The sequence below is a fragment of the Etheostoma cragini genome, chromosome 10 (genome assembly GCF_013103735.1).
Source record: "Etheostoma cragini isolate CJK2018 chromosome 10, CSU_Ecrag_1.0, whole genome shotgun sequence".
Taxonomy (NCBI): domain Eukaryota; kingdom Metazoa; phylum Chordata; class Actinopteri; order Perciformes; family Percidae; genus Etheostoma; species Etheostoma cragini.
In genome coordinates, this window is record NC_048416.1 from 16,934,987 (window position 1) to 16,955,564 (window position 20,578).

At 35.4% G+C, this 20,578-nt stretch overlaps 1 protein-coding gene across 2 annotated transcripts in view; it reads right to left on the reverse strand.

The window, feature by feature from the left end:
- Positions 1-17,191: 17,191 nt before the first annotated feature.
- pcdh11 (protocadherin 11) overlaps positions 17,192-20,578 on the reverse strand; it is a 124,751-nt gene continuing 121,364 nt past the window's right edge. For both annotated transcript variants that reach the window (XM_034883514.1, XM_034883513.1), the window contains one exon: positions 17,192-18,406. In XM_034883514.1, the coding sequence (XP_034739405.1) occupies positions 17,946-18,406 (461 nt within the window). In that variant the 3' untranslated portion in view covers positions 17,192-17,945. The remainder of the gene's footprint in view (positions 18,407-20,578) is intronic.

A 20,578-nucleotide genomic window follows, 5' to 3' on the forward strand; every position in this document is an offset into this window, starting at 1 on the left:
CAATAGGGCATGGTATGAATTTAGTTTCTCTTTATTACCTTTCAGGCAATCCAACACTATACATGTTTTATCTTGGTTTTTTACTTAGGCAGGAAAAGCCTAAAGGGGAATATCGAGAGAGTGGTAATTTTATTAATGCATTTAAAGTAACAAACATGTGTATACTGATGCACAATTATTTTAAGTTATGACAACTTATACTTTCATATTTTGTGCAAAATTGTGGTTATTGTCTTTTGAAAATGTTGGAGGTGGAGATTTTTAACCTTAAAAAATTGGTGTTTCCTGTTGTAATTGCAATATTTAGTTACCTGGATTCTCTTAAGGTTGTTTTTCAAATGTGCTAATGAAGGATTTATGCAATTTAGATATAAGATTTTCTCTTTCACTTACGTTCTTATAATAACAATAGCCAAAAATATATACAATCAGATATATTAAAATTTAACAAGAGCAGAGAGCAATAATGTAATAATAATAATAACAACAATAATAATAATAATTATAATAATAAGAATAATAAGAATAAGAATAAAATAATAAGAATAATAGACAAAGAAAATACAGAATAAATATTGTAAATAGCACAAATCCTTCATCACATAAATGTGAAAACACTAAAGAGAATCGAATTATTACACTATAGCACTAAGAACAGAAAACACAAGCTAAAACATGATCTTTCTGTCCTTCCTTAATACAAAATCACCAATGATGTAATGTCATCGTATCATCTCTGCTCCCCTACTGAGTGATTGATACTGATGACTGCAAGGCCATTGAGCCGTTCCTGGGATGTGGTTGACCTCAGGTATGACTTGATCACCTTTAGTTTTGAAAAGCTCCTTTCTGCTTGCACTACAGTGACTGGCAAAGTAAGTGGAATCTTAAGAACAGTCCAAAAGTGTGGGTAGACCTCCGACAGATCCTTATGCATAAAAGTTTCAAGATCAAGGAGGCTCATGGTCCCCCTTCCCCCCCCTCTCTTGTCCAGACCGTTCCATTTGGGAGACCAAATGCAGATTTACGTTTTCCGCTGTGGGTGTTCACAGGTGCAAGACCTTTAAAAAAGGAAGAAAGCAGTCAAAGAGTTTTTGCATTTCAGAATCCTATGAACTGGACAGGGGCCAACACGAACACACACACCTAGCAACTTGATAATAAAGCCCTAAAGTTTCATCTCTGGAAAGTGCCACTTCTCACAAGTACAGATAGGATTGGAGATGAAAAGTTGAACTGACACGTAACCGCGATCAGCTTTGTGGGTGCTCAGTATTAACGGAGCCTATGCCCAGCAACCCCTTTGACCCAGTAGTGAACAGTAATGAGGGCCAAATGAAGTTTTGTGTGAAGCTTCGTGTCTTTATTCTCTGAGCTCCCTAGATGGCGCTCTTGGTTTTAAGAGAGAGACCTCATTATATTCTCAACCAATTGTTGAACAGAGAGCGCCATCTAGTGGGCTCAGAAAATAAAGACACTGGTTTGTGAAGCTTCATTTTGCCATCAATAGTGTACTGTCCCCCCCCCCCCCCTTCCCGCTCTAACACAGCTTATGTGCCCGCTAGTAATTAGTTATATTAAAATATTACTGTCTCCGAACTGTAATGCTTAACACTACTTTTTCATTTCATTTGAGTTACTTTCACCAAAATAAAAGCAGATAGCTTGTGAATTTCACCACCGGATCGATGAAGTCTCCTCTTTATCCACTTTGATAGGCATAAATCATAGAGTATTCATAATGCTTTGTGTAATTATTATGAAGATACAAAGTAACTAAAGCTATACAAAATAGAGAAATAAAACATTCAATAGTCAAGTTGATACCTAACATTTACCTTAGTTGTAGTGAAATACGGTATAGTTACCTACCACGGTTGATAAAATTCAGTGATTTTTAAGTGTGCATGCCTAAACATTATCGTCTGTCAGCAGCTCGGACACACTGCTGTCCCTGCTGACGTACCATCACAGATGTTGTCCGTACCGTCTCTGGTTCTGGCTCTGACCACAGGAGCAGTGACGGGATAGCTTGCTGTAACGCAGTTTAAAAACTCCTGAAAATAATCAATCAATTAAAACTGAACTGAATGGTTAAATGTTAGTCTTGCATTGTCAGACCTATTTCCTGTGGAGTAAGGTCTGGCTACAATTCAGATATATTTTGGGAAAGAAAAAAAAAAAACTCTGGGTTGTTTGTATTGCACTAAATTAATCACAGTCATCTTGGGCTGCGCTAAGCTCTGGATGTAGAGAAGGTCGCGCTGCAAAATAACCTGGGGAAGGAACTTGTTTTGGTGTAACATTTGCATCCCGCAAAAAATATTAAATAAAGTAATATGAGCTTTTAATTAGCTGGATACTTGGTTAAATGTAATTTGCTCTCACCAGTGTATTGCTGTGTGTATTTTGTCCATAGCAATCCCCACCAATCAGTCCCAAGTTCTAGTTAGATGGTAAATATTGTAAACATATTTTTCATTAATATTTTCAAGCATTCCCCCGAAGAACAAAGCACGCCTGCCTTGTTGCACAATCCAAATATTTAACACACAGAGAGCACCGGAAATCATGCAATTATCCCTGGAAATGTACTTCCGTTGATACAGACTACAGATACTATTGTCAATGGGAAGGGCAGTGCAGACACTTTACAGGAGTGCTTACTTACAGTAGCATCAACAATATCACTGACATAAAAAAGAAAATCTTGCAATTCACAGTAATATAATTACATAATACATAATACATAAATGGCTGTGGCCTTTGGTGCATTTAAAAAAAATAAAGACACACAGCTGCATTAATTTATTTGGCTGTATGGTCTACTGTCTCCTATCAGTAATCGCTGTCTGATGGCAGTGGGAGATTTACTGGCATGGCTTCGGCTCTCTAATGTCCAAGGTGACAAGGTCAATGTTAATTACCACCAATTACCCAAAATTTTGACTAATCATTTAGGTCCTCTATGATGCCAGTGAAGAGTGCTTTCACTGACCCTCTTTCAAAACCTCCCATAAATACTCAACTGAGATCATACTAAATGAGGCTATTCAAAGACCCCAGCCATATGGTTTACATCATTGTCATGGTGCTAAGTCCACTGGGTGACTCCTTGTGCCTCTGTAACAGATACATTATCTACCTGGAAGTTCTTTTGTTTTTTTTTACTCCCTAAGCAGAGGTGATTTTTCACACATGTTGCTTTGATGACTAGTTTCCCCACTGTTTATGTATTTATGTCTAACAGAAATGTGGAGAATTTCTTCCACTACTAATTTCTTAATGTTGAGCAGAGATGGGAAATAAATTCTCCAGGACTTCTGCCCTATTTGTGCTGTTAGTGGTTGTTGAAGGTAACCACAGGAGGATGAATCTGTTGAATCTCCCACTGCTACATCTCTCTTTCTCTTTTTGTATTTCCACTTGTCTATCTCCTCTCTTTTATGTAACAGTATGCATTTTGGCAACAGTTCTTCTCATGTTCTTCAACAACTTTTTTTTTTCATTGGGTGTCAAATATATTTAAACAAAGGTTAAATAGGGCATACTATGCATTGTGTTTCAGTAGGTAGTAGCAGACTGTAGATTTAATTTGAATTTAAATATGTTTTAATTGTTTTGTTAAATAGATAGTAGGTAGAACAACCAGTACAAGGATTGTTTTTGACAGTTGACAGCAGAGTTGACCCCTGTGACAAGGCCATCTTCTCTCTCCAAAATCTTTTACATTAACTTTACATGAGTCAGACTATTTTCTGGTCGGTAACATTCTTTTTTTTGGGTTGGAACAAATTTGACTTTGTCTTTCAGGGCTTATCGCAACCATCTAATTTTCTCTCTCACAAAAAAAGCTACAGTTTCATCCATCTGCTGACCTCATTTTCATTGCCGGGCGGAAATCTTTGAGTAGAATTTTCTGTGTGTACACTCTGCCGTCCCTTGGATGTCGTTGGCATGTCTCCGAAGCAATTTTCTCAACTATGAATAATTCACTAGATATTATTCCAAAGGTCATCTTATAGTAATTAGTACCCTGCTGTTGACTAAACAACCTCAGGGTACCTGATGGCCAGTTTAATTACAATTTGAAATGAGTGTACTGTTTGACAATCTCTATATGTTCTCCTGACACTTCAACAGATGACACCTTGAGAACTAAGTAGGCTAACAATATGTTGGCTTGTTACCACATAAGGATGGAGGTGTGTGTGTGTGGGGGGGGGAGGCAAGAAAATGAAAAAAACTGAGAGCGCTGTTAGGATCACAAAGTCCTTTCTGTTCAAATATGCAGTAATTACTGGAAATGCAGATTGGCGAGGTTGGGTATGCATGTGTTTTGACAGTGTGGACATCCTCTGCACTCTGCTTCATTATTAGCCAATTACCATGGAAAAGTAATGGTGATGGTTACAGCCTGCTCTCTTAGGAGATTGGGGACTGAACATATGCTGAAGAAGCGGCAAGATGACACAGCCCAGCAAACCTTTGGCGCGTTACAAGGTACATGACATGGCTGTTTGTGTTGTGCGAGTAAGGAGTCAGTGCCAAGATATCCTGTCATGTCTTGTCGTTATGAACATCAACCCCTGCACCATACTGTAAGCTTGAAGTTTCCTCCATGAGGGCTTGTATGTATTTATAAGAGAACAATGGATAAACATCTAGGAAGAAGGGCCTCATGTAGGACACACTGCCCAGGGGCATTGTCAAAACTATTGTGGAGTTTGCCTGTGAGACATTACAGCTCATGGATGGATGGATGGGCACATGGGTGATGGATAGGTGGGTTACATGGTTGGATGGATCAATAGATAGATACAAAGTACAGGTGTATAACAAACAATGGTAAAAAACTAAAATTTCATGTACAGTACTTAGCTTTCTTTATCTGTAATCTATATACGAAACCAAATGGCAGTAGATTCTAAAGTAATTCAAAGTTGACATTCCTAACAGTCACAGCACATGAATGAATACATACTTTTTTCTACACCAGGCTTAAATTTGCATTTGCTGTTTGGCCCAAGGACCAAAAAGCTGAAATTAAGGTTATTGTGTTGCATTGATTTCCCTCTGAAATGTATAGGCTACTTCCTAGAGTCTGTGGTGTACGCTTTTATGATAATGGCTGGACAGTCTGATGAGTAGAGGAGCAACCTTGTGACAGGAAGCTCATTGATTTATATTGTCAGAAAAATTGTAGGATTTGATACGTAAATGCTCAGCCCTTCCTAAACAGAAACCATCCAAGTGCCCTTTTGTCTTTGAAGACGCCACAAGCTACATTTTAAATTATTTTCACCACATACATTTGAGGTTTATTGACATATACAATTAAAGAATTTGGCTTACTTCATAACTGAAAAATCAGCAGTTTAAGTTTCATTCCAATTTTATCATAACAGCCACAATGTTTAAAATATTACTGAGTTGTCAGGGCGAAAACAGAGAGCACGCTAAAATCCAGAGCACCAATTCAGGGTGCTATTTATAACATGGATGGTATGAAAAATACCTGACTGTGATTAACTTAGCAAAGTTAGATGCAATTTTTACATTGTGTGGAATGGAAGGTAGTGATTGAAATTAACAGTTCATAACTGACCAGAACATGCATTTCTGGAAGAAAATGTTTGTGAATGCTGAAAAGTTAAATTGCTAAGGCTAAACTGGATTGCTTGATCAATTGCGCAAGAAGAAGGTGAAGTAGTGAGTATAGTTTTAAAAGTGGGAATTGTTTTAATTAGTACAAATTTATATCAAAAAAGTCACATATCATCATGTGTTAAACAAAGTGATAAAAAAGTAGTTGTATGGTATGTCAAAAAAGAAGAAGCACAGTATGTCAAAAAATGTAATGAAAAAAGTCACATGTTGAAAAATGTCATTTATGTTTAAAAAAAGTCATAGTATATGAGCAGTGCGCAACAGACAGCTGAGAAATCTCAAAGAACTGGAAGACTTTTGTGAGGACGAATGGGCGAAGATGTGTGTAGCTGCAGTCGCAGCGCACCTATTCCCTATCTCTGCTTCTTCTCATAGTTGTCAGATTTAACTACCTTTTAACCCTTTGTAGGCTGGCAGTTTGCCTTGGACCAGCTCCTATTTATGCTGCTATAGGTTTGGATTGCTGGGAGACTTCCTTCGACACACTGAGCTTCTCTCTCCTCTCTCTTTCCATCCGTGCACATTCATGTCCCGGTAATGTTTTTTACTTAATTAGCTGCAGGTTGCTTATTCCTTGGAGTCCTTATGTTTTCTCCCCTCACAGGATTCCATGGATTGGGGTGGCACCTGGATCTTGGTTGCAGCTGCTGCCGTGGTCCTGCTCGACGCGCTGCTGCACCCTGGATTGAGGTGAAACCGAAATCGTGGTTGCAGCTGGTGCTGTGGTCGTGCTCGACGCCCTGCTGTGCCCTTCTACGCCCTGCTACGCCCTGCACTGCTACCACTAATAATTCTAGTCATTGTTCTATTCTTAGTCATAGTTCTTTATTGGCACTATAATTGCAACTGTTCAAACCAACTACTATATTTATTATGAATCACATTTCGCCATATTTGTATCTGTTTCTCTGTATTTCTCTATGTCTCCATCAATTTCTCGGTGTCCCAACCAGCAGCGTCAGATGACCAACCAACAAGAGTGGGTCTGTCAGAGGTTTCCGCCTGTAAAAAAGTTTTTCCTTGTCACTGTTGCACCAAATACTTGCTTGGTGGGAATTGCATAATTGCATAATTGCATAATTTGTCAAGGAAGGGGAATACTAAGTCATTGCACAATATGTTGAAGAAAGGGATAAATAAGTCATGGTTTAGTATGGCAAGAAAGTGTTAATAAAGTCAAAGTATGGTATCTGAAAAAAAGTAATTAATACAAGTCATAGTATTGTAATGTATGTCGAAACAAGGTGACAAAAAGAGTCAGGGGCAACCTCTAGCTCACCCAGTAAGAGTGTCTAAAAAAATCATAGTACAGAATGTTAAAAAAAATCATAGTATAGTATATTTTTAAAACATTTGTATGTTGACAAAAGTGCTGAAAAGGTCATAGTATAGTATGTCGCAAAAAGTGAAAAAGTCATAGTATGATATGTTGCAAAAAGTGATAAAAAAGTCATAGCACAGTATGTCAGAACAAATGATGAACAGTCATAGTATAGTTTTCATAAAAGGGACACCAAAAGCATAGTATGTTGAAAAAGTGATACAAAAGTGAAAGTACAGTATGTCGAAAAAAGAGAAAAAAATCATAGTATAGTTTGTCAAAAAAAAGTGATAACAAAGTCATAGTAGAGTATGTTGAAAAAAGTCATAGTATAGTATGTCAACAAATAAGTCACAGCAAAGTTTGTTAAGGTCTTAGTACAGTGTGTTGAAAAAGTGAAAAAAAATCATAGCATAGTTTGTCAAGAAGTGTTTAAAAGTCATAGTATACACAAGACAGTATAGTTTTTTTAAATCATAAAAAGTCTCTTTTGTGTGTCAAAAAAGGCATAACATAGTGTGTGTCTTGAAAATAGTAATGGTATAATATTTTGGAAAAAGTCCTAAAAAAAGTCATAGCACAGGTCAACGTGTGTGGAAAAGAAGTCTTAAACAGTCATAGCATAGTCAAAAATAAGTCAAAAAAGTACTTGTGAAAAAGTCAAAAAATGGCAATCAATGAAAAGCAAGTAACTAATGTTTTTGTATTGCTGTAAAAAAAATAAAATTAATTAATTGTTTATTGTCTTCCTGTAGCTAGCAGGCCTTGAGCCCAACACAGGTACCTTATGTGTCTAGAAACAACATGCCACCAACGTAACTACACTCAGAGGTGTTTTCTATTGGCTTATTTGACTTTTTCATTTTGGTTGTGAAACCTCAAAACAAACAGACCATAATCAGGTTGAAACCAATGACCGTTGGGGTGTTCTAACCAGCAATAAATCACACAAAGCCATCCTTTCTGAAACTCTCAACATTTTTTTGTAGCATATTTGACTTCTTCATTTTGGGTTTAGAGCTTAAAATTCAAAGCTCCTCACTAGGTTTGAACCCATTACCTTTAATCTTCAGGTAGAGCACCAGGTATTAACACACTGATCTATTAACAAAGTTTGTAATGTAGTGGTTGGACGTTGTGTTTATTCAATATTACTGAGGATAAAAAATGAAAACCTCTGGATCACAGCAGGGGATTGATCCTTCAACCTCAGATTGCGATTTATCTGTTAAGTCAACAACTTATCTTGGTGCACTATACCTAAGGCTTTAAGTTTGCAATTTCATTCGGTCATTTGTTCTTCACACCCACTGAGAGGAATACTTACATAATCTCAAGATTGTATTGTTAGACTGGGGATCTGGGATTTTAGCCTTTTACTTCAGACTTTTAAGCAACAGCCTCACTTGCTGAGTCACTTCTCTTGTAAAAAAACTGGGTCCATATCCATTAAAGAAGTTTAGAAAACCATAGGTTAGTGTGTCAAAAAAATGTTTTTAAAAAGCCATTGTATAGGATGTAGAAAAACAAGTCATAATATAGTATGTCAAAAAAAGTTACAAACTAGTCATAGCACAAACTTTTGTGAGTAGTGATAACAAAGTAATGGTAAAGTATGTCGTGATAAATTGTAGTGTAGTACGTTCGAAAAGTGACACAATACAGTATGTCAAAAAAGTCATAGTTTAGTATGACAAAAAAAGTAAGTAAAAAGTCACAGTATATTATGTTGAAAAAAGTCATAGTATTGTATGTCAAAGCAAGTGATAAAAGAGTCTAGGTATAGTATGTCAACGAAAATGATGAAAAGGCTTAGTATAGAATGTCAAAAAAAAGTCATGGAATAGTATGTTGAAAAAAGGGAAAAAGTCACAGCTTAGTATTTTGTAAAAGGTTATAGTATAGTATGTTGAAAAAAGTGAAAAAGTCATAGCCTAGTATGTACAAAAACATGATAGTATGTTAAAAACATAGCATAGTACAGTATAGCTTAAGAATGTAAAGTACTTTTTTTTTAGAAATCATAGTATAGTATGTCAAAAAACGATGTCAAAAGTCATAATATAGTGTGTTGAAAAAAGTGTTAAAAAGATCATAGTATAGTGTGTCAAAAAAAAGTGATCAAATAGTTATAGTATAGAATGTCTAAAATAGGGATAACAAAGTCATAGTATAGCATGTCTTAAAACCATAGTATAACATGTCAAAAAAAGTGAAAATGTCATGTCATGTCATGTTAAAAGTCATAGTATAATATGTAGAAAAAATGTTAAAAAAGTCATAGTAAAGAATGTCTAAAAAAAGTGATAAAAAAGTCGAAAAAGGTTATAGTACAGTTTGACGAAAAAGTGATTAAAAGTCTTGCACAGTATGTCAAACAAATCACAGCATAGTATGCCTAAAAAGTGATTAAATGCCAGAGTATAGTACATAATTCAAAAAATGTGATGATATAGTATGTTAAAAAGCATAGTATAGTATTAGAATGTCAAAAAATCATGGTAAAGTATAGTTTTTAGAAATTACACAGTTATGTCAAAAAACTGATCAAAAAGCTCATAGTATAGTATGTTGAAAAAAAGTGATAAAAAAGTCATAGTATAGAGCGTCAAAAATAGGGATAACAAAGTCACAGTATAGTATGTCGAAAAAAGTCAGAATATAGTTTTACAAAGTGCTAAAAAGTTGTTGAAACGTTGAAAAAAGAGAAAAAAATAGCATCTTGAAATAAGTCATTGTATAGTATGTCAAATAGGTCAGAGTATAGTATGGCGTAAAAAGTCATAGTATAGAATGTCAAAAAAAGTAAAAAAGTCACAGTACAGTATAACAAAAAAGTGATAAAAAAGACAGTATATTATGTTGAAAAAGATATCATAGTATATTAAAAAATGTCATAGTATGGTATGTTGAAAAATTATAGTATATTGACATAAAATGTCAAAAAATCATAGTGAAGAATGTTTTTTTTGAAATTATATTATAGTACGTTGAAAAAAGTTATCACAAAGTCATAGTAGAGAATGTCTTAAAAAAGTGATAAAAAGTCATAGTATAGTATTTCGAAAAAAAGTTATAGTATTGTATGTCAAAAAAGTGATAACAAAGTCATAGTATAGTATGTCGAAGAAATAGAAAAAGTCATGATTTAGTATGTTGAAAAAAAAGTCATGGTATTGAACTTCAATTTTTTTTTTAATTCATAGTATAATATGTTGAAAAAAGTGTTAAAAAAGTCATAGTAGAAAATGTCTAAAAAAAGTGATAAAATGTGATAGTATAGTATGTCGAAAAAAAGTTATAGTATAGATTGACAAAAAAGTGATTAAAAGTCATGTATAGTATGTCAAAAAAGTCATAAAATAGCATGACAAAAAAGTGATATAAAAGCCATAGTATAGCATGTCTTAAAAACCATAGTATAACATGTCAAAAAAAGTGAAAAAAGTCATGTCATGTCATGTTAAAAGTCGTAGTATAATATGTCGAAAAAAGTGTTAAAAAAGTCATAGTAGAGAATGTCTAAAAAAAGTGATGAAAAAAGTCATAATATAGTATGTCTAAAAAAAGTTATGGTACAGTTTGACAAAAAAGTGATCAAAAGTATTGCGTAGTAAGTCGAAAAAATCACAGCATAGCATGACCAAAAAGTGTTTAAATGCCAGAGTAAAGTACATATTTCAAAAAATGTGATGAAATAGTATGTTAAAAATCATAGTATAGTATTAGAATGTAAAAAAATCATGGTAAAGTATAGTTTTTAGAAATCAAACAGTTATGTCAAAAAACTGATCAAAAAGCTCATAGTATAGTATGTTGAAAAAAAGTGATAACAAAGTCATAGTATAGTATGTCAAAAAAGTCAGAATATAGTTTTACAAATTGCTAAAAAGTCATGCTATGGTACGTTGAAAAAAGAGAAAAAAAGTAACAGTAAAGTATCTTGAAATAAGTCATTGTATAGTATGTCAAATAAGTCTGAGTATAGTATGGCGTAAAAAGTAATAGTATACATTGTCGAAAAAGGTGAAAAAGTCAGAGTACAGTACAACAAAAAAGTGATAAAAAAGACAGTATATTATGTTGAAAAAAGATATCATAGTATATTGACAAATGTCATAGTGTGGTATGTTAAAAAAAATTTAGTCTATGACATAGAAAGTAAAAAAATCATAGTAAGGAATATATTTTTTTAAATTACAGTATAGTACGTTGAAAAAAGTTTTCACGAAGTCATAGTATAGGATGTCAAAAAGAGAAAAAGTCATAATATAGTATGTCAAAAATAGAGATGGTAAAAGTCATAGTATAGTACGTCAAAGCAAGTAAAAACAGTCATAGTATAGTATGTCAAAGAAATAGAAAAAGTAATTCTTTAGTATATCAAAAAGAGTCATACTATGTTATTTAAAAAAAAAAAAGTCATGGTATTGAAAGGCAAAGAGGTTCAAATTATAGTATAGTATGTTAAAAATGGTGAAAAAGTCAAAGTACAGAATGTCAAATAAAGTGAAAAAGTCATGGCATAGTATGTTGAAAAGGTCACAGCATAGTATGACTAAAAATGTATTAAAAGCCATAGTATGATACGTATTTCAAAAAATGTGATAATATAGTATGTTAAAAAGCATATTATAGTATTAGACTGTCAAAAAATCGTATTAAAGTATAGTTTTTAGAAATCATTGTATAGTATGTCGAAAAAGAGAAAAAGTCCTGATACAGTATGTTAAAAATAAAGATGAAATAGTCATAGTATGGTATGTCAAAGCAAGTAATAAAATAGTCATAGTATAGTATGTTGAAAAAAGTGATAACAAAGTCATAATATAGTATGTTGAAGAAATAGTAAAAGTCATAGTTTAGTATGTCGAAAAAAAGTCATGGTTTTAATGTCAAAAAACGTTAAAAGTCATTGTATGTTGAAAAAACGTGTTAAAAAAGTCCTATTAGAGAATGTCTAAAAAAAGTGATAAAAAGTCATTGTATAGTATGTCGAAAAAGTCAGAATATAGTCTTACAAATTGCTAAAAAGTCATGGTATGGTACGTTGACAAAAGAGAAAAAAAGTAACAGTATAGTATCTTGAAATAAGTCATTGTATAGTATGTCAAATAAGTCTGAGTATAGTATGGCGTAAAAAGTCATAGTATACATTGTCGAAAAAGGTGAAAAAGTCAGAGTACAGTACAACAAAAAAGTGATAAAAAAGACAGTATATTATGTTGAAAAAAGATATCATAGTATATTGACAAATGTCATAGTGTGGTATGTTAAAAAAAATTTAGTCTATGACATAGAATGTCAAAAAATCATTGTAAGGAATATATTTTTTTTAAATTACAGTATAGTACGTTGAAAAAAGTTTTCACGAAGTCATAGTATAGTATGTCAAAAAAGAGAAAAAGTCATAATATAGTATGTCAAAAATAGAGATGGTAAAAGTCATAGTATAGTATGTCAAAGCAAGTAAAAACATAGTCATAGTATAGTATGTTGAAATAAGAGATGAAGTCATAGTATAGTATGTCGAAGAAATAGAAAAAGTTATACTATATTATTTCGAAAAAAAAGTCATGGTATTGAATTTCTAAGAGGTTAAAAGTCATAATATGTTGAAAAAAGTGTTAAATAATCACAGTAGGGAATGTCTATAAAAAGTGATAAAAAGTCATAGTATAGTATGTCGAAAAAAAGTTATTGAATAGTTTGACAAAAAAAGTGATTAAACGTCATGTATGGTATGTCAAAAAAGTCATAATATGGCATGACAAAAAAGTGATAAAAAAGCCATAGTATAGTATGTATTTCAAAAAATGTGATGATATAGTACGTTAAAAAGCATAGTACAGTATTAGAAGGTCAAAAAATCATGGTAAAGTATAGTTTTTAGAAATCATACAGTTACGTCAAAAAACTGATCAAAAAGTCATAGTATAGTATCAAAAAAAGAGAAAAAATTATAGTTTGGTATGTCAAAAGAATTGGTTACTTAAAAAACAATTAAGAGACCAGCCGGAAAAGTGATCCCCACTGTCCCTGGCTAATGCAGCCATGTTAACCCTGCTAACTCCTAGCTAACGTTACCGGAGGAACAGGCAAGCGGGCCAAGGCTGTTTGCAACGTGTAGCCTATTCAGCGGCCGTAGCCAACAACAGTGAGTTGTTTTAAGCCAAGAGAAGGTAGCTGTAAATCTGAAAGAGAGGACGGAGTTTGTATTGTTTTTAGTGATTGCTGTCGCAATTCTAAGACAATGAAGTGTGTTCAGTCTGGTGGAGTGGACAGCAAGGTAGTGTTAATTCTAGTGGTTCTCAGCGTATTTCTAAACCGAGGAAGTGTTTCTGTCCATCAGTGGAGAGGACGGTGAGGTTTTTGTGTTTTTAGCCATTCCTACCGTAATTCTAAGCCTTAACAGCGTCTAACATTAGCTGCGCCGCTGTGCTGTGTAGTAATGTATGGATGTGTGAGACAAGCATCTAGCAACATTGTTGTATATGCTGTGGTCTCAGCCTGGCAACCTCTGTGAACTTTGAGTCTGAGGAGGAAGGGGCAGGGGCAACGGCTCTCTTCAGTATTTTAAATTTGTACTACAGTAAATATTTTAAACCAAAGCTGTCAGTATTACATATTGCACCTTTAAAACAGTTAGTTTTTGTCAATTACTTATGTTAAAAAATTATAATATTATAATATTGATATTAGTATTAATATTAATATATATTAATATAAAAATATTACAAAGCATTTGCTGCTTTAAAAGAGAAATATAGTGCAAAAAACCCGCTGACTCCTTTGTTGGAAGTGTGAAAGTAAAATCCATTCTTGAGGCTACTCTGCTTGTTACTGTTTTTTTTCTTTCAATAAATATCCTCATGCGGTATATGGCATAGGTTGAGTTGTATTAATTTCCAGAATTGATGAAGGTGAAATACCAGTTTTTATATCATTAGCTTGTAATTACCATAATTGGAACACAGTGACAGTATGCTCTCATGTCACATCTATCACTGTCAAGAAAAACCTAATCAAACAACAATGGAAAGTGAAGGACATACGTGATCCATGCATACTTTGACTCAATATTTAATGGCTCAAGTAAAATTCAATGACAAGAAAAATCATTTCACCATATGGAAGGTCATTTTTTTCATAGATTTAAATGGGATATTTTACAAAGGCATTACAACACAGACTGTATAGCTTTAACTGACCAAAACAGATATGCTGGCAAGCATTGGAGCCTTCTCTCAAAGCAAAACTTTACCTGACTCACTGATGACTAATTTACAAGCATATACTTAAGTCTTATATCATATTTTGATACAGTTTTTGTACAAGATACATTTGTGTACATAAAATATTCTGGCAAGGTACATGCCAGTACACACACACACACATACACACACACACACACACACACACACATGCAAGGAGACACACACTTTCCCTCACACACATACAAGATCACCTATAAACACATTCATCCACACTATCATCAATAATATGCATATGTATCCATTTACATAACAAGAGAGATTGTCATCTCATCACTTCTTATGTTTTCCCTTATCCTTTTTATCAACATAGCGAATATCAGCATTTAGCCTGTAGCTTTTAGTCTTTACTGTATGTGTCTTTCCAGTTTGTAATCAGTATCACTTGTTCTTAGGGGTACTGCTATGTACAGTTTAAAACTGACAGTATAGATCGTTGGGTGTACATGGAGGCACAGGTGGTATGCATGCTTCACAAAGTTTGAATGTGTACACTGTGTAACATTTGTTTTGATTCATAGGACAGACAAAAAGGTAGAGCCGTAAACATCAATACTGACATTGAATCTAATGATGGAGGCATGAACTATAGTCAAGTGTCAAAAAAACATGGAGGTCCAAACAGTTCATGCAAATTATGACACAAGTTGATATGGTGTTCATGACACACATTTTAAATAGAAAAATTGAAGCTGAAAACTAAAAATTGAAAAATAAATAATGTTCAGTTTTATGTATGCTATATTTGCTTTTAGGGCAGAGAGAATTGGAAAAAATAAATAAAAATAACAGTGAGAGCAGAATCATGCAAAGTGAAAACCCTGTGATCACCCTCCAAATTTTGTCTACATCACCATGTGTTTTGTGAAAGATGAAAACCTTTGTTGCAGAGCAACTTAAATTACTCAGGGAGCCTCAACCTCCCAAACAAACAAATGCCCCTTAATATGGAATGCTCTTTGTATGAGAAATAGATAAATATGTAAAACACCACTACTTTTACTTCTATAAGGGGAAATGGTAAAACAAAATTGGACTGCAGTAGACAAAAAGTAACGTTGGTATCAAAAGCAACATCCTACAGATGTACATTCATGCAGTTATTATACTATTCCCTTAAAGTTGTCTTTCAATTAATGTAGCTGCTGCAACATTACAATACACAGGAGTTTTGTAGGCAGAGTAAGTGAAAACAGAGTGTTACAGACAGGTAAGATTGTTCTAACTTTACACGTGTGATTGGATACATTAATTCAAACAATCACATTTTTTTATTACATTGTGACAGTGTATCATCCCGTATATATTCCATTGATATTCTCTTCCTCCATGGTCTGAGAAAGGGCACAATTTCATGTGTTATATTTATAAACACTCCAACACCAGATACTTCACTTCTTATTGTTAATAAACAGAAAGGCTTTTTTAAAACATAGTTGTTATTTTTCATATTTATTTTTGTTTGCCCTACTTATTTATGTAATTGTGAGACTGAAAATACTTTTTTGGGCAACATTTGGATAAAAAACAGTGTTGGATTTGCATTTGTTAGATAAAATTCCAATTTTCAATGACACCATGATGTATGTTCCCTTTGATATGTGCTTCTTTTTGATTAAATATGTATTGTTTTTACCATTTGATAAAACATGTCTGTAGTACCTATAGCGATGAAAATAAAATGAAAAGTGATTGAGGAAAAATAAGTATTTGTAAATGAGCTGGAATTGGATTCCCAAACTGGAACATTTTCATCAAGGGAGATTTATAGGAGAATGTATTTAAGTTGTTTGTTTTGAATTCAATTCATTTGGGTAATTGCCTGAGATGAAATTGAATTGTCCCTTTTGCATGTCCTTGACACACTGTTCCTTTAATTGATCATTTCACTGACACTAAGATACAGTAAATCCTCTTTATAATGATAACACTCCTGACCCCAAGTATCAGAGAAAATTGGTGTGGTAGGTAAGAGCATGCAAATACAATTTGCATTGTGCCTCCCCTCGAGAGTGCCAGGTTGCATTATAGATTTAGGCCTGTTCCCAATTTGCAATATGGTACAAGAAAATGAATCACATGAATCATATACCTGATGATGTAGACACCTGGCTTGGATGTTACTGGAAAGAAAAATGGATATCAGCAAAGTCACTTATTGCTGAAGCAATAGATTATACTGTACCCAATCTGTTAGAGCAGTAAGTTAGTCTGAAGTAGTTGTCTTCATCAGAACAATTTACGCACACAGGCAATGATGCAGTGTATGTAGGATGAAAGCATGGCAAGGGGCAGCCTGCAGGGAGGTCCTTTCAAATAGTGCCAATGCCTATACCTACGATAAGTGCAAAAATAACATTAACATCAATAATTTAGTTAGACTCCGGGCGATGAAGAAATTCTTCCACCCTGGTCTATTGTTCCAGTGTTAACACGTAGTAAAAACTGATAATAGAAACTTTGCAGCCAATCTGAGTTGTAGTAAAACACACAATAGCAATTAATAGCAAGAACAAAAGGTGTTGTTAATGACATTACGGGAAGAGAGGGAGTGTTTTAAGCTGCTATTAATGAGCGCTTGTCACATTTTCATTGCCTCTGCACATGCAGAGCATGTTTCTGGCTAGCCAAGAGAACCATTCCAGACCTCCTAACCACAATGATGGTCACTACTGAGATCACACATCAAAGTAATTACAATAGAAAATTTCATAATTGGCTCCATAGCTATTGTTACTGTGTGTGAGTGTTTCTGAACAGCAAAATGTGAGAAATAGAAACAAAGGGTACATATCCAAAGCGCATCTGTCTGCGCCTTTAAAGGCTAAGCTGCTGAGTTAAAGAGTAAACACTTTCTTAATAGAGTTGGCAGAGATGGACCAACCAACATATGGAAAACATCTTGGGGATGTGTGTGTATTTTGTTTTTATTTTTTTATATTTTGTGTGCTGATCCACGGTGAAAATGTAGAATGCAAAAGATTACCGGTGTTGTCTACCATTGGCCTAGTTATGCTGTGTAGACTTTTTATTTTATCCTTCTGCAGTCCCCTGACCAAAATAGACTTCTGAAAAACGTTCAGGCAAAACAAAAGAAACATCTTCTACCACCAAAAGAGTTTGTGCTGCGTGTTATACAGAGCAATACTTCACTAGAACTTGAACAGAAACACCATCCACTCAGAGCTCATAATAAACATTTAGCCCAATTTAGGTCACTCAACACAAAGTACTGTATTCGCAAGTGTTTCTGTGCAGAGAAAAAGTCTTTCGGGACACAGTTTCACTAAGCTGGGCTTAAAGCCTACATTGCCCTTTCTTATTACTAAGCAAACATCACCAAACTGAAAGCAAAATTCTTTTTTTTGTGATGATACTACTTTGGTATAGAACTACCTTTATTTATTATAATGTAGATGACCTGCTGACGTTGAGCCTTATATTTACTTCCAAATGCTTTAGCTGTCAGACTGATCCCATGGGATTTTGTCTGAACAACATTTTCATGATTGAATCCATTCTCAGATGTCTTTATCAGTAAACAGAGCTGGTCAACCTTATCAAATTATGCATACCTCCACGCGTACGCATACATACTGATCATAAAGTCACTGACAACAAGCCAACTAGGGATTGAGCCACATGTATGTCAGGGTAATGAAGATCTGTCTTTTACTCTTTTACAACTGGTGCTCATGTAAGAAAGAGCTGCTGCCCCCGCCAGTGGGCGTCTGCTGCCCGGGGGAGGAGAAGCTCGCCAGGGGGATGACCTTGATGGGGTCCTCCTTCTTACTGCAGTGTCTATCCAGGGTGTTGTAGAACTGCGGCCGGTTGATTCCTTTGTCCAGTTCATCTTTTTTGGGCACAGACCTGCCCAGGGTATGGCGCCCATCCATGACCCCCATGCTGACCATGTTAGCTTTGGCTCCCCGAGCGCAGGTCTGCTGGAAGCCAAAAGAGGGCATTGTACCGGTTATGGCGGTGGTGATAGGGGTGGAGGTGGGGCTGTTGCTACCAGGACCCTGGAACTGGGCCAGGGCTGGGGGCATCCAGCAGCTGTCGGAGTGACCTAGTATCAGACACTCCTGGGTACAGGTCTCAGAGGCCTCAGCCAAGGCTTTCTGTAGGTTCACTTCAATGGCTGTAAAAAAGGAAATGGAAGAGAGAAAGAAGAAAACAACATTACTCCAACAGGTCAGAACATACAGAGAATGCAAGGCTTTTACCGGGGTGCTGCAAAAGCACTGCATAAACTCATGAATCATAATGTAAGTAGAAGAAAGTTGTTGCCTTATCAGTGGTTGACCTACAAAATGTCAGCCTTTTAACGAAATGAAAGTCAGTGATAAATGTTTTATTTCATCTTGTAATGAGAAAAACACCAGCAGAGCATTTAATTTCCATTGGTATTCCCATGACTCTGTCTGTTTACCTACAATATGCAAGGAATTCCCTGTAGCTTAATTAGAGTTGGAAAAAATCGTCTCGCTGTTTGTGTCTCGGATTGACTTTACTTTATTAAATATTTAATCAACATCTTAACAAAGCATTGTTTGTTTGAATCACTGTCAATGTGGCACAACTTATATCTTTCTGATCTTCCGGAATCCCAAATAAATCTGGTCAAATAAGAAAACTCAAACAGGGAGAGCTGGGGGTAATAGAATACCATTATCCCAGGATCCAGCTAGCATCGTTAGCATTCAGGTACAATTAATATACATGGTTAATTGTGGCCGCATATCGGTTGCATGCATGAAAGGGAAGAAAAAAATGAGAAGTGAATGAGGATGTGACTGGGCAAGGCTAAGCACGCAAACTATCTTATCTCATTATCCCGGCACTGACATCACATGTGGAATGAGTCTGGGATGAGGCCTCAGCATTGAGCCTCGGCAATAAAGCCTGTCAAGCCAGATAATTAGAATGTAAAACAGTGTGCACCAAGGCAACCAGGAGCCTGCAGTGTTAGGTTTCCTAGGCCATGCAAAAAAAGGGGTCCTCATTCAAACATCACAACACTCCTCTAGGCCTCGGCTTCAAGCTGTCATGTAGAAATTATTTATTATATTTGCATAAGTAAGGATGCTATAAATATTTAAGCGGCCTTTCGACCCCCAGTTCAGAGGAATGACTATTTCCTTCACGCACACAAGTTCTACATGCTCTGTGTAAATCTATTTCACAAACATCTGCAAATCTTCTCGCTGTTTATTGTTTAATGGCATTCTACAAAACAAAAATGAATATTCTGATTACTCCACATTAGTGATACCAGTCTGGCCTCCTAAAATTATCTAGATTGTTGTATAACGCCCCAATGCACTTTTTGTTGTAATGTTGTGCAACCGCAGATTGAATAGCACAGTGTCAACTTTAATTATGAGGGTGGTGTCTGAAAATGAATCGCCTGGTATTAATTTAGAGGATATATTTGGAGTGCCCACATGGAGTCAAATCTGTCCTCTCCATATTGAACTGGAGCCTTGGAGCAGGAGTGTATAAATCCCTTGGGTGGTAAATGTGTCACCTTTCAGAGGGTCACTAACTTCATTAAGGCTAAAATGGATGCTGCTTTCTCATTCTCTGAGTTAGCACAATAGGGCCGAGCCAAGTCTCAGCCGTGCCCTGACTCAATCCTTCTCCAAATGTTTTCTGCTGTTGGTATGCCTTTTCAGAGTACTGTCATTTTTGATGAGGTAATGCTAATAGCATGAACTTCTCATCCCACAAGCATGCATTCTGACACAAAAATAAATGTTCTTAACAGAAACACGCATCCAAAAGTGAATTCCTGCCAGATTTACTTCCTCCTCCTTAACTTTAAATGATCAGTGCAGCCAGAGGTGAAGCTGTCTTTAACATAGCATACTTTACAAATGAAAGGGAAGTCTGTGGCTCTGTGACTTCACACAGCTTGAACTCCCATCAGTTCTGTGTCAACAGCCTTCAGTGCCTACAAATTCTGTATGCAATATTTCACATCCAGCCTTTCCATAAGAGATATGGGCCTTTACTATTTTCGATTCCTGCGGGATGTTGGGATAGGCAGTGGCGGGTTTGGGAGGGTGGGAGCATGGCATGAGTGATGTCACTGACAGCTCTGGCTGCTTTCGTCAGCTCGAGGTATGCCGCAGCGTGCTTGTGATGCTGCTGTCTTTTGTATTCAGGGGAAACAACTGTACCCCGCGGAGCTTTCGGGAGGAATCACACATCACTGATGCCACGGATCCCCTGATGCTGAGACTTCTTTTCTACGTTCCCTTCAAGGAAATTTGAATGGCAGACAAGTGGGGATAATGGCAAACAATTG